Source organism: Daldinia childiae (genome assembly GCF_008694065.1).
Source record: "Daldinia childiae strain JS-1345 chromosome Unknown Scaffold2, whole genome shotgun sequence".
NCBI classification, from domain to species: Eukaryota; Fungi; Ascomycota; class Sordariomycetes; order Xylariales; family Hypoxylaceae; genus Daldinia; species Daldinia childiae.
Genome location: NW_022984643.1, coordinates 767,384 through 780,544, shown reverse-complemented (window position 1 = coordinate 780,544; position 13,161 = coordinate 767,384). Strand labels below are relative to the sequence as shown.

General features: G+C 47.5%; 2 protein-coding genes across 2 annotated transcripts; one reads left to right on the top strand and one right to left on the bottom strand.

Moving 5' to 3' along the window:
• Positions 1 to 2,028: 2,028 nt before the first annotated feature.
• On the top strand, positions 2,029 to 2,643 carry GL218_01128 (uncharacterized protein; the record flags this gene model as incomplete). The annotated part of the gene is made up of 1 exon (XM_033577577.1): positions 2,029 to 2,643. One exon carries the CDS (start codon positions 2,029 to 2,031, stop codon positions 2,641 to 2,643), a length of 615 nt encoding a protein of 204 aa, XP_033437775.1.
• Positions 2,644 to 3,163: 520 nt separating this feature from the next.
• GL218_01127 (Serine/threonine-protein kinase tel1) lies at positions 3,164 to 12,334 on the bottom strand (the record flags this gene model as incomplete). The annotated part of the gene is made up of 8 exons (XM_033577576.1): positions 3,164 to 3,183; positions 3,246 to 5,686; positions 5,738 to 10,199; positions 10,258 to 10,598; positions 10,655 to 12,025; positions 12,085 to 12,127; positions 12,187 to 12,234; positions 12,286 to 12,334. 8 exons carry the CDS (start codon positions 12,332 to 12,334, stop codon positions 3,164 to 3,166), a joined length of 8,775 nt encoding a protein of 2,924 aa, XP_033437785.1.
• Positions 12,335 to 13,161: the final 827 nt, after the last annotated feature.

Genomic DNA, 13,161 nt, shown 5'->3' with positions numbered 1-13,161 from the left:
AAAGAGAATAATGACCAAAAAAAATGTGGTCATGTTTACAGTCTGTTTACAGTCCTTTTTTAAAATCCATTGTCTCACCATTTACAGCTATGGCTCGCTAACACTAACAAAAAAAAATTGCAGGTATATGGCATCGATCAGAGCCAGGACCAGGATATGCTCAATGCTTTGTATACTTTTATGCCTGAAGGGGATTCGGGAAATCAACAAGGAGCTAAGAGGGTCAATGGATCATTTTAGCGATTGTTTACTATCATATCAAAGTCGTATCCCCCCGTGTTATCGACCCTAGGCTTATTACATTATTACATACATGTGAAGCATAATAACATCGTACATTTTGGGTTAGTTTGAAGTTGACTAGCTTAATTGATACCTCTGATAATATTGGTACTTCACTACATTAGGTAGGTTAATTAACCCGGCGCATACATCTTTTTGCCCCGTGCCTTTTCTTCATGCGTCATCAGGGTCCTTCATGACGACGTAAGGTGAAGGAAAGGATACTTAGAAAGGATACTTACAGCTGCAAAGTCGCAGATAAGGCGAAGACCCTCCCACCCCTTTTTCTAGAACAAATCTACGGAATGAGCCTTACATTGATAACAAACCAAAAAAAAGCAAACTTGGTTTCGCCTTGTCTGTACGGACACAGGGCTTCGACAGCCCTATCCTTGACAGCTCTCAAGCTGAGACGATTGATATAGTTCTAAGGTTTACGATTTACATTCGATAGTTATATTCGATATTTACACCTAACCTACACCTAACCTAGGTTAGGTATGTAATACCTAAACGTATAATTAGGACCAATCTGCATGCAACCTGCAGTGATACGCAACGAACCAGCAGTTAATAGACGCAAGGCGGAATAATTCGTTGACGCGACTATGTTTGCAATATATACTCGGAGCGAGACTTGCATCTCCGACACATGAACATTCACCTAGCCGTGTCTGATCGCAAAATTGATCTAAGTTGCTCTGTCTCAAGCGCACGCGTGTTCGGAGTAAGGAAAGAGGATGCGTTAGGTACAGTAATTGAATATAGTGTCCGTGACGAAGCATTCGATCAAATGGTTTAGGGTAAGGGTATCTGCAGCTACAAATGGTATAATCCCCTCACATCTAGATCATACGAAAGCCTCTTCGTACGCGCTCCGGACGAGGACACTTGTACATGGCAGTAGTGCAAGGCAACGGCCAGACGATCTTGATCTCGTAATTGGCGTTGTAAAATAAGCCTGTCAATCACGATACGTTTGGAAGCACAAGAGGTAGATGTGTACGACATTAATGGTCTTTCGAGAGGGTCTCCCTGTGACGCCTCGTTTGTCCTTAGGGGTTGTCACGGCACTTTCAACTTCGAAGACCGCGGCTATAGTAAAATAGCTGTCTCCGTATCTTCTTCGGGATCGACTGGATGACGGCATGGGAATTGTGGAGGGAAGAAAGCAAACAAAGTTGTGTAGGGAGTCTAAATAACCCTGCTTTCAAGTTCAAACGTCAATCTTCATGGAGCTTTGGATACTTGGTTCGAATCCTGATCCTTTAGATTGGAAACAACCGTTTCTCACGTCTTGTCCTTAAGCCAGTTGGATCTTTGGTAGGGCTCGCAATAAACGGTGTGTTTTACAGATAAGGATGAAGCCAAGACAGTTTGCATATGCCAGTTGTAAGAACCATATAAAATTACTTGGTACGACTTCTTATTCGCTATATTAGGTAGAGAGCATAGAGCATAGAGCAGCAATTTAATAATGGTAGGAGATTCTACGAGTTGAATAAGTAAAAATACCATAGCTACATGTACCTAGGTTGAGTGATAAGTACATAGCCAAGTACTTGGGTATTCACCCCCTAAACAACTAATCAAGCCACATGTTAACCAAGTGTGGCGTCCTTGACTTACTCAACTTACCCTAAGTTCAACTTTACTGTCTTAACGTTGAAGTCCACGAATATTACCCCTTTGAAGTCTGCAATATCTCCCCTCTAAAAAGGTTGAAGGACAACTCTCTTTTCCACTATGGAGGTCGACCAAATTGACAAGCTCCTAGAGCGCTATCTTCATCTCCTCCACCAATATACGACTCTCAGAGAGCAGCTCAGCAGTCTGCAAACAGGCATATATCAGAACATTGCACGTGCTAACTTTGCCGCCGAGCGAGGAATGCGCTTTGGCCAAGACTACTACGACGAGCGCATGCAGGCCTCTAGAAAAGTGGCTATCATTCTAGGCGGCGACCAGGATGTCCCCGCGTTTGCCGTCGCTGCCGGGAGTACGGAAGCTGGGTTGACCCAATCGGAACAGGGAGCTGCTGCGGATGATGGCACCAAAGATGCGAGCAAAGAAAAGAAAGAAAAGGAGGAAGAGGAGGCTCGCGAGCTTCGGAAGGGACAGCGGAAAGATCCGCTGAGATGGTTCGGACTGCTAACGCCTATGCCTCTACGACAAGCGCAGGCGCAAAGCATCGAGGCGATAGAGCGAGTCATCCCCAAACTAGTCTCCGTCAATGCTCAGATGACCCAGGTCGAAATTGAAGTCCGCAGAGCTCGGAAGAAGCGTGCTAAGGCCGAGGCGGCAGCCGTCAAACAGGAACAGGAGGTTAGCGCGGGCTCCGGCGCGGAGATTACGGTATGATCTGAGTGTCAAAGCACAATAGGAGGTAGCTTCGGGTACCTACGTATGAAAGTCACGACCTAGAAGCAGCACGCAGCTCCTCATACACGTGTCCGTAGCGAGTTTCTTTATGGCAGCTAAGTCATAGATGCATGTGGTTAAAATACAAGTCAAAGAAATTGCGAATTAGATCTTAGTAGTTAGTAGGCTGAAACGTAGATCTATTCTTTCAACGACAAAAGAGAGACGCGCAAGCGTAAATAAAGCCTTATAGCACATGAGCCAGCATACGAGCCGAGGAGGGGCTCCGGAAAAGGAATTAGTTCTATTTGCCATGTCTACAAGTTAACCTAGGTTTAATACCGTATTTACCTACATGTCTACTAAAGCTTAGGTCAATAAAATTGGACAATAAAATAGATGCCTCCGAAAAAGAAATGGAAGTACACTTGATATTGGTACAGCGCTCATCTCGGGTATCCAAACAGAACGGTCACAACGACGATATCTACATGGGTATCGTATCGCAGTTTATACGTATTCAAGCATAGGCAGCCCATCCTACATAATATCTCGTTAGAACATACAAACCCATCAAAGAGGGGGTTAGACTTTGGACTTACCAGAATACAAGAATGCCAAGTTCCGCTCGTCGGTAGCTTGGTTAATCAAATCGTTGACGGTAGCAGTTACGCTCAGCGTCTTGCTTAGCTTCTTGCGTACGACCTCGAGCGCGCGATCTGCCTCGCTAGGCTCGTTGACAACGCCAACGGTACCGGCTGCTTTTTTCTTCTTGGGGTCGATATCAGCATCGGCCCCGTCGACCTCCTCGTCGCGCCGCGTGTCCTGCAGCTTGGCCATGCGGACCGGGCTGATAGACCACGAATATAAGGGATCGTAGCGCAGCACGTCGAGAATCGTCATGATGGAGTAGGTCTCTTCGCGCAGCGCGTCTAGCGTAAACTCGCAGCACCGCCGGAACACGCCTTCCGTCTTCGTGATTCCCATGCCGTCGACGATGTCACGAGTTAGCCTGAATGGTACAAGTTCGGGGACGGGAAGCACGCGGCCCATTTCGAAGGCTACACCTAGATCGATATGTACCACCTCGCCGGTTTTGGAATCGAGAAGGATGTTGTGGCCGTGGCGATCGCCAAGGCCGAGAATGTGGCCTAGGATGGAAATTGCTGCTGTGGTTCGGGTATACGCCGTTCGTTTGGCGAACCATTCGTCCGGATCGACAAAGTGCTCCATAAAGAAGTAGCGCATCACAGGTTGGAACCGATCGGTAACCTTCTTATACGTGGCTACGCGTGCGTCGGCCGACTTGTTTTGGACTTGGGAAATCTCCTTGCGGCATTGCGAACCTTTGAGGTCCTTTGGATGGTACCGCTCGTGAGCTGGCATGAGGTATTCGTGGAGTGGTATGGTGTTTGAGACGAATTCGATAAGTCCAGAAGCAGCTGTTAGCGGCAAGACTTTGTACGTTCTGATTCCGAGACTACGTTGCTGGGTAGATCGATGATGTTTCAAGACGGACGATACGGCAGCGAATACCTGTTCCATGATGGCGTCCTGGCGAAGATCGTCGTTGCCGCCTTTTACAAGCTGCTTAAATCGTTCTCCGTTAGTACCCACAACGGTAATGATCTTTGGCGCACTGACACCGGAAGCGATAGACATGTTCGGTTCGATCTTGGAAATATACGGGATGTGACTATAGTCCCGGCTAGCCGAGAGTTCTATCTGCATCGTAGGAGGTGGTATTTTCCATTTCGCTAAAGCGGTTGCGAGGCCAGAACCTCCGGTAGAATCCTTGACGGGGACCTTTTGCCCTGCCTTATAGCGCGAAGGGTCCCTTTCCACCGCTAGCATATGATATGCTTTGCTCGTTTTGTCGATGGCAGCCCATATCGTCGACACCGACTCGGTTTGAGAAAGTCTCTTACCAACCCTATCCGTAGCTTTCTGGCGTAATATAGCAACGTCGTCTTTTGTATTTGTGCGGGACTTCACACCCGACCATATTTGATACATCCCGTGGTAAGGGTGATCGACGCAGATGCGATATATGAGCTCGGAAAGCAGGCTTTGAAATGTGCTCTTCTGATCGATCAAGCGCGAAGTAAGTTGATTCATCAGCGTCGCAAATTTTCGGGTTGCAACTTTGTCGATATGTTTCATGACTGCCTGATTAGTAAATTCTTCAGTTGACCGTTCGAGCCATAAGGCTGTGAATCTCAAAGCGTCGTTGTTATGATCGTCGCAAGACACAAGAGAGAGAAGGTAGTTTTCTAAACTTAGCCTAACGAATTCAGTTCGGCTTTGCTCCACGCGGCGTAATTCCTGCTCGTCCAAGTCGAGCCATTGCCTTGCTTTAGTAAGATGGCTATTGTACCTCGACTTCATCTGCGAGTCTCTCGTGCTGGAAATGAGACCCCTGAGCTGCGAGACCTCATCGCTTTTCCCCTTCCTCAGATGCTGCAGGCGAGCCAAGTCTTCAAGCCCATCCGGATTTTGTAGCTGCTCGTCGCAGAACATGGCAAACTGATGGTAGACCTTGCCGGCTTCTCGGCTGTCGGTCTTACCTCTAAGTTCCTTCAAAGCAGGTTGCAGATATTCTCTTTGGATGGTCTCCGGCTTTTCCAACTTTGCCACGGATATTTGATATCCGGTCTTGGCAAGTAAATCCGGCCGGCTGATAGGTATAGTTTGCTTCTTGAGATTTGGGTCCTCGTCGATGCTTTGAAGCATATGAATAGAAGATGTCATCTCGCCGTGATCCCATAAGGCGTCGGCTGCTTCAAATTTTGCTACGGAATCAAGATGTAACCCGAGATCTGCGCTGGGCGTCACTAAGTCTGTAAGAGACGTCGCAATATTCAACGACTCCTGGGTAGCTCGATGATGTCTATAAATGCTCGACGATAATAGCATAGACTTGATCTGTGCCAATGTGGCTTCTGGCGAGTTTATCTTTGCCATACCGCGGCGCTGAGACGTTTGAGCTAACACGCTCAACGTCGTCTCCCGGCAGGATAAAATCTGGCTGACATCTTCATACCTGTAATTTTGTTAGCAACTGTACATAGTAAAATGCGGCGTGTCACATTACCGTCCGCTTTTCATCCAACCGGAGCGATCTGTAAACGTCGCTAGGACTTTGTCTAGCTCAGTCGATTCGGCAATCTCAATCACATCGTTAAGCTCTGCTAGAACGGCTAATGTACTTAGATGGTGACGTAAACGAACAGGCGTGAGATCCTTTTTAACCACGCTTTGCATTGTCTCGCTGAAGCTATCGTGAGTAGTACTCCTCGCAGGACCCAGCTCGGTAGCCTGTTGCCACGTCTGATAGGCTCTATACAAAGTAACCGAGGGATTATCCGTAGACTTCGGCGCTGGCAAATTCCAGATTTCTAGTCGCCTAGCCGTGTTGAATGTGCTATCTACGGTAGTAGTTGAAGCATCCAGGCCCTGCTCCGTTTGAAGGAGAGAATGTGATAACCCTGATAACCCAAGGTTACCCAGTGTCCCTACTAGGGATCGGCCATCGATATTGGCGGCCGGATCTCCTCTTCGGATGTGGCTATCATACTGCGCACCACGGAATGCTAAGCTCATACTGCCATTTTTTTCGTATTCGAGTCGTGCTAGTACGTTACTCAGACTTGAAGTATGGCTAAGGCCGTAGTATGCGTCTGGATCATCGATGTTCTCGAATATGTTCATTAGGATGTCCGTGGAGTCCTGAGCCCGGACAGCAGATGAACGACGGGAAGCTCGCGATCCCTCGGTCGACGTCATCTCGACAAACAACAACGCCGTTTTGAACATGCCACACTTTGCAGCAGCCGAGGCGACAGAAAGAAGATCGAGATCAAGCCATTGGCCTCTATCGGCTATGGAATTCTCCCCTGGTAACTGCTGGGTCCTTAGATATAGAAGAGCGTTTACGAAAAGACTCATATTTTCTTTAGCCGCTGACGACTCTAACTTGAGCCAATTCTTAAGCGCGCTTGACAAGCTGCGTTTGATGGACTGCTGCTTTTCCTGTTCGAATAGGAGGACTAGGTGGATAATATATGGGAAAGCTTGCTTAGAGAAGCCCTTTACGTTGGTAAGAATCGGGGGTAGAGCATTGAGAATGATGTTCTCCGGGTACGATTGGGCGAGATATACCGCAACACCCTGAGCCCATTTTGTATCTTCGAATGCTTTGTTAGAGAGGACAAAATCTTCCCGAACAAGGCCGATAGGCATATTGTCAGATGGCGGAGTTCGATATGGCGTCCAGTCCGACGTCGCGAGGAGTTGATCAGACAAGACCTTCTGGCAAGCTATAAGCAAGTTGTTGTCGCCTTGAGCCGCAGCTTCTGATACGATCGTTCGCAAGGCTGATTCTGCGAGACCTGCCTTGTAGCAGTCGCTATCGGACGTCAAGGTTTGCAAGAGGCTAAGAAGACCATGCTCGGATCTAGATGCGTCTACCGATGCATTGAAGTATCGTGATAACTCGGACTCTCGCAGTAGGTCCTGATCGACGAGACCGGACGCCGCAAATCCCCTACCAACAACGCGGCCTGCCCAAGCAAGATACTCGTTGCTCAGACCTTGCGCCTGACAACTTTTCCACACGACAGGAGCCCAGGTCAATGCTTCTTCGTCGGAGCTGATCACATCAACGTTGTGAGATGTAGGGATTGTGAAGTGACTACATAGCATCTCCAATGCTAATTTGCGAGAGGGTTCGTTTAGCAGCTGAGCTCCGTGCACTCCGTCCTGAAGGATTTCTAGTAGGAGTTTGCTTTCGTAAGTGCCTCGCTCTGCATTCCCGGACGATCGAACGTGGGCCGCGCAACTCGTAATGGCTTCGAAAGCAGCACGGTGCTCGCTGTCTTGGAGGAAAGGAGATTCGTAGTCTTCTAGGTATTTCGTGAACCACGAATGGAATTCTTGAGCTTTATTCATAGTAGCTTTGAATTGACTTTCTTGTGTCGTACTGGACTGGCTGGTCTCTAGAAACACGCGTAGCGAAGCAAGCGAAGACAGAGCATAGCCGGCAAGGAACGAAGGCGATTGAGATAACGGTTCCGAACCTTTATCTAAGAGGTATCGACTCATGCCGAGTGCGTCATCTGCGCATTCCGTATCGACGATGAGCGGACGTATAGATTGCAGAAGCATCTCTAAAGGATACGATTCCCAAGCGTGCTGGCCCGCTAGACATATGAGAACCCTGACCTTTCGAAGAACAGAACAAGTATGCAAGGAACCTAATGCCGAATGGACACCGTTAAGCAGCTTTCTGGCAACACTGACCACAAGCGCGGGCGTCCAGAGCGCAGATATCTCGTATTCTGTTCGGCTGCATAGCAGCGATATTTCTCTCGTTAGGTATTTGGCCCGGAACATTGGCTGCTGATTTGGCGATAGGCCGACTTCAGAGTGACCACACTTCTTAATCTCCGCCATCGCCTCGGCGGCGTATGCAAAGCTCTTATCTCTAGCCCACGACTCCTCAACTGGATTTTCTTGATCGATAAGGCTGAAGAATAGCCCGATGATGTCGGCAAAGTTGATATATATCGCCTCGAGAAATGCTTCTCTGCCAAGGATCTTGCGTAATCGACTTTCGCCGCTGCGCTGCTGCTCTGCTTTGGGCATACTGATATCGTGGGCCATGCTATATGCGATGATTCTTGAAAAATTACGTTGAACAAGTTGTGCTGGGCTGTCACCAAGAGCCGCAGCTAACCTCGTGGCTTCGTCGTCCTGTCCTCGCATCACCATCAAGGCTACTACTTCGGATTGAGCACGTTGTAATAACTCCTTAAGAGTTGAGAAACCGAATACCACGAACGGTATATCGTCGATGCTCTTGATTTCGAGCCAAGTGTAAAGGAGCTGGGGAGCAAACAGGTCGAACAGCTGTTGCGTATTTTCAAGATTCAGCGAGGCTGATATGCTATCGAGGCAACGTGCCGCGTGTCGTTTCGAACTGGGAATCTCGCCGGGAATCTCGAAAATATGATAAATTCCACGCCGGAGGAGGGTAGGCCACTCCCGTGCTAGCTCTGCGAGTACGAATAGTCGTAGGGCTATACCTTCGAGGAAATCGGTTTTGCTTGGGAGAACTTCGAGGACGTCAACTAAGACCTCGTCGTGGGACTTTAGGGTATATCTGCCAAATAGGGTTGGCAAACGTGATCCGATGTAGTACTTGACAGGTATCGCCGCGCTACCTAGTATGCTAAGCAGTGACGAGCTCGGAGGCTCCATCTTGATCGTCTCTGTGTATTTTTCGTTCAGTTGAATTAGCCGAAGGAGTAACCGGGCCAGCGACATCTGAATGCTAGACGAAAGCATGTTATTTTTTAGTCCGGCATTGAGAAAGTAATGATACAAATCACCGACGCGAGAGGATATGTCGCCATCGCTATCAGACCAGATAGGCATCAAGCCTTCCATCACGTCTAGACATATATTCAGAGCAACCTCACAACTTGAAAAGGCCGCGCTGCCGATTAGCTCGCCCATCCTGCCGATAACTCTATCGGCATCATCGGGGTTTATTATGAGATCAGAATCGAATAGCTCTCGAGCTAAGCAGCGGCAGGTGATGAGCTCTTCGTTAGGCAATTCTAAAAAGTCATTGAGAAACGAGGATGGGATCAGCCCGATTTGACCATGATCCCCATACAAGACATCGAGGAGACGTAACCTTTGAATGGTATCGGAATAAAAAGTTACCGCTTGTAAAGCAACAGTAGCCTCGTGTCGAGATACCTCGGGTGATTTTGATGACGTATTTGATCGATGCTCTTTGGATTCAAAATCATCATCGAGGTCCATGAAATCGTCGTCGTTACCAGACGACTGACTATCGTTTCTTTTCCGAAAAGCACCAGACAATTCAAAAAAGAAACGGTGAAGATATGTCCATTCTTTTCCTAGCCTGCTCAACTCGGCGCTCGATAACGCGGGCATATAAGACCGAACCGATACGAGGAGGCAGTCATACAGTACTTGGCTCTCGTACGAGTTCGAGACACCAGCCAAGACAGTTTGAAGGATCGAGAACAAGGAATTTTGAACCTCTTGCGAGGGCCTCGAATTGACCTCTATTATTTCCGGAAGGATAAAAACGCCAACGATCAAGGACGAAATAATGCTTTGGAGCTTCTCTGGAGTGATCTGAATAGACTTATCTTTCTGCTTATCCCAGGTTTCGCATATAGCTCTGATATCTTCTAGCTTTGAGTAGAAGAGTTCTGCTACGAGCTTTTTTGTACCGTGCGAGTTCGCAGTATCACTTAGCTGCGTGGTTGGCGCGAAGGATGGTTGCTGGCTAGGGGCTGACGAAGAATCAGGTACGCCAGAGTCTAAAAGAAGCAGGTATCTGATTAGGCTCTCGCGGCTCTGAAGTAGACACAACGTCTCTCCAATCTGTCCCGAGATCGTTTGAGATGGCCGGGATAAGGTTAACTTCGCATCGCCGTAAGCTGCTTTCATCAGATTGACGATATCTACCGGTTTAACATGGCTCGAGAACGATGATATATAGGCTGCATCGGCTATAGAGATAGAATTATTAGTTTAGGATGAAAAATTTGGATGTCTATCCTCACGTACTAGGATCCCACCTGAAAAATAACCAGCGAACAACGCAGTTACAAGTCGTGTAACTAGCGCTCGGAAGTTGAAAGTTTCGAAGGTGAAGAAGCGTTGTCATTAGTATGAGCGAAGAATCTACTACGACAGCTGGACCATTTACATCAGCGGTCGTTATCATGCTATTGATATCATCAGCAATATCACGATACGGCACTAGATTATGAGTTATGATGGAATGTAGCAAAACACTCGAGGCTCGACAGTTTGTAGTCATAGTGACAGAGCGTACTGTAATCTGCCATATTTGCTTCCAAATTGCGGACAGGGTGTTGTCAGCAGCACTGACTTGAGGAGTTAGACTGCCTGAGAGTTAGTATAGCACATCTACGAAATATTAAATATTAATAGGACTGACCTTGCGCAAGCAATCATAGCCCACGTAGCTACTTTGCTATTCTTGCTGGTGATTTGGCTCCCCAAGAAGGATAGAAGCTCCGACATCTCATCGATGTTGACCTTGAGACCCGACACAAAAAAAGGGGTGATTTGCAAAGCAGTGTATTGTATCGAATGGTCTGTGGAACGTAGTTTCTGACGAAGCCGACTGAAGCCCGAGGCTGTCCGTCGTTTCTTCCGCGGTTGTTCATCGTCGGCTAAGGTTGTTTGCGATTGCTCAGATGCTCTCCATAACAGTCGTTCAAGAAGCGCTAGAATATGTACAACTGCCCAAGTCTTCTCGCCGTCGATATTGAATAACCGCAAAGAAAAGGACTCCACTTGAAAAGTCGTGCTGCTATGGGGTGCAGAGTATGTCAAGTCGTCTTGTTGAAGCTGGGCGCGTTCTTCTCGTCTGGAATATTCGCTCCATAACAACTCCGCGAGGGTTTCAATGCTACCGAGGAGAGAAGGCTTATCGCCTTGCTTGATCAAAAACTCAAGTTGAAGATGGATATTAAATAAAAGTTTTAGCATCTCAACTCGGACGCCGTTTAAAAGCGCGTCGTGCGCAGATGCGGCCTTCGTTTGCCACCATTGACTTATCAACGGTAGGCAATCCAACGCCAAAGAATTCGCGTGATCAGAATCATCCGTCTGGGAGGCCACGAATAGCTTGTTGACCAGGGCAAATGCTAACTGATGTAGCGGACCTATTCCAAGAGGACGGAGCTGGAGAACTTGAACTACAACGGATGATATCTCCTTCGAGCGCTGTAAAAGAGGCGCATTCGGGGTAGATGAAAGATAAAGGAGGCATTGTAGAAGATCCGGCAGCTGACTACGCGAGAATCGGTTAGTTCGCTGGGATGCGGTCCCGGGTCTCGGGGTCGAGAACGCGAGAGGCGTCGAGTGTCCCGATCCAGGCGCCGGCGAAGCCCGCGAAAGAATCGAGTCTCTGTCGTTGGCCGCGAGATATAAGGTCAAGACGTCAACAGCGAAGTCGACGCACGTGAACCAACCTTCGCCGCCCCCCGTAGCAAGAAGCTCGACGTTAGCAGCGTGACTTAGGAGAGCAGCCAGCGCTTTGACATAGTCTTGCACCAGCGGCGGAACTAAGTCGTCTTCGGAATGCGGCAGCGTCTGGGTAATGTGGTCGATCACGGCAAGGACAGTCTTTCGTTTGACCTTGCCTGCACCCAGCTCGACGCCAAGACGCAGCGCCTCCGCGCACTTGGTTAGCCTGCTAGCAGCGGTGCTCTTATGACTATAGTAAGCCTGCTTCTCAACTAGGGCACAACGGAAGAGCGCCTCAAAGGTGATATGATAGCTCTTGTCATCTAATGTCGAACTAGGCTCCGTCAGTTTAAGATCCAATTTAATATCCGAGAAGCTATTGCTATTACTCACAAGTTGGAGGCTTTCGTTTGCTCCTTGAATATGTGAATTAAATCTACACGAATCAATATTGTTATTTTATCATTACAGACATAAGATTATTGGCAGCCTTACCATCTAACCCAGAGGAACGGGTCGTACTGTTACTACTTTCGACAGCGACTATTTTATCTTAGCATTTTTGACTCGTCCTTCGCGGGAAACATAACTTACTACGGGCACCATCCATCGTAATCTGTCGAGCCTTTTGTCGAGGTGCCATCTTGCCACTCTTGTGCCATGCATTCACTTTTCTAAAACCAAATACTTAGTTGGAGAAATGGAAGAGAGCATGAGGGTAGAGTATATAGTATATAGTCTCTTGCTTAATAACCAAATATGATATATGCAATTACTTCATTCGAAGGCTAGATGTAGACGTATACTCTCATATCGATCCATGGAAGAAATTGACTAAGTTTGAATTGAATCTCAAGCATGAAGTCCGGCATTGGTTACTGACCTGAGTTTTATCTGTATGGTTTAAAGTAACGCGACAAGAAAACACGAATAAAGTCAAGGTCCGAGCCTCATGCTATTAGAAATGCGAAAGAGGAATCGATGTCGCTGATCGCTTTTTAGGTCATACTAGACGTATCTAATCTATCTTGCTAGCCTCTTTATTTTATCTTCTTGTCAAGCTGTCAAGCAAGTGCATGTAGTTTATTGAGGCGAGTTGCTAAGATCTATGGATGTATATATGAGAGCTGAGCTTTGTTTATTACCTTAGGTACCAAAGTATAGGTAGTTACCTATGTACACTAACCTCCCTAGGTAACCTAGTAGCAACCTTAACTTTAGGTACCTGCATTGGTAATTTGCCAACGGTGACCGCTTTTATGTACCTAAGGTACCTAATGTATGTCTGCCAGCCAAATAGAAACAACCAGTTGCATGTGGTAATGCGGTAATGTGGGTACCTTACCTTACCTTAGCTTGACACGTCCAGCATCATTTTCTCGTGGAATTTGTAAAGTTGACTTTCGCGCCCCTCCGTACCTTGGACGAACTAAGCTTCTCAACACATGTGCAACAACAAATTCCTACGCG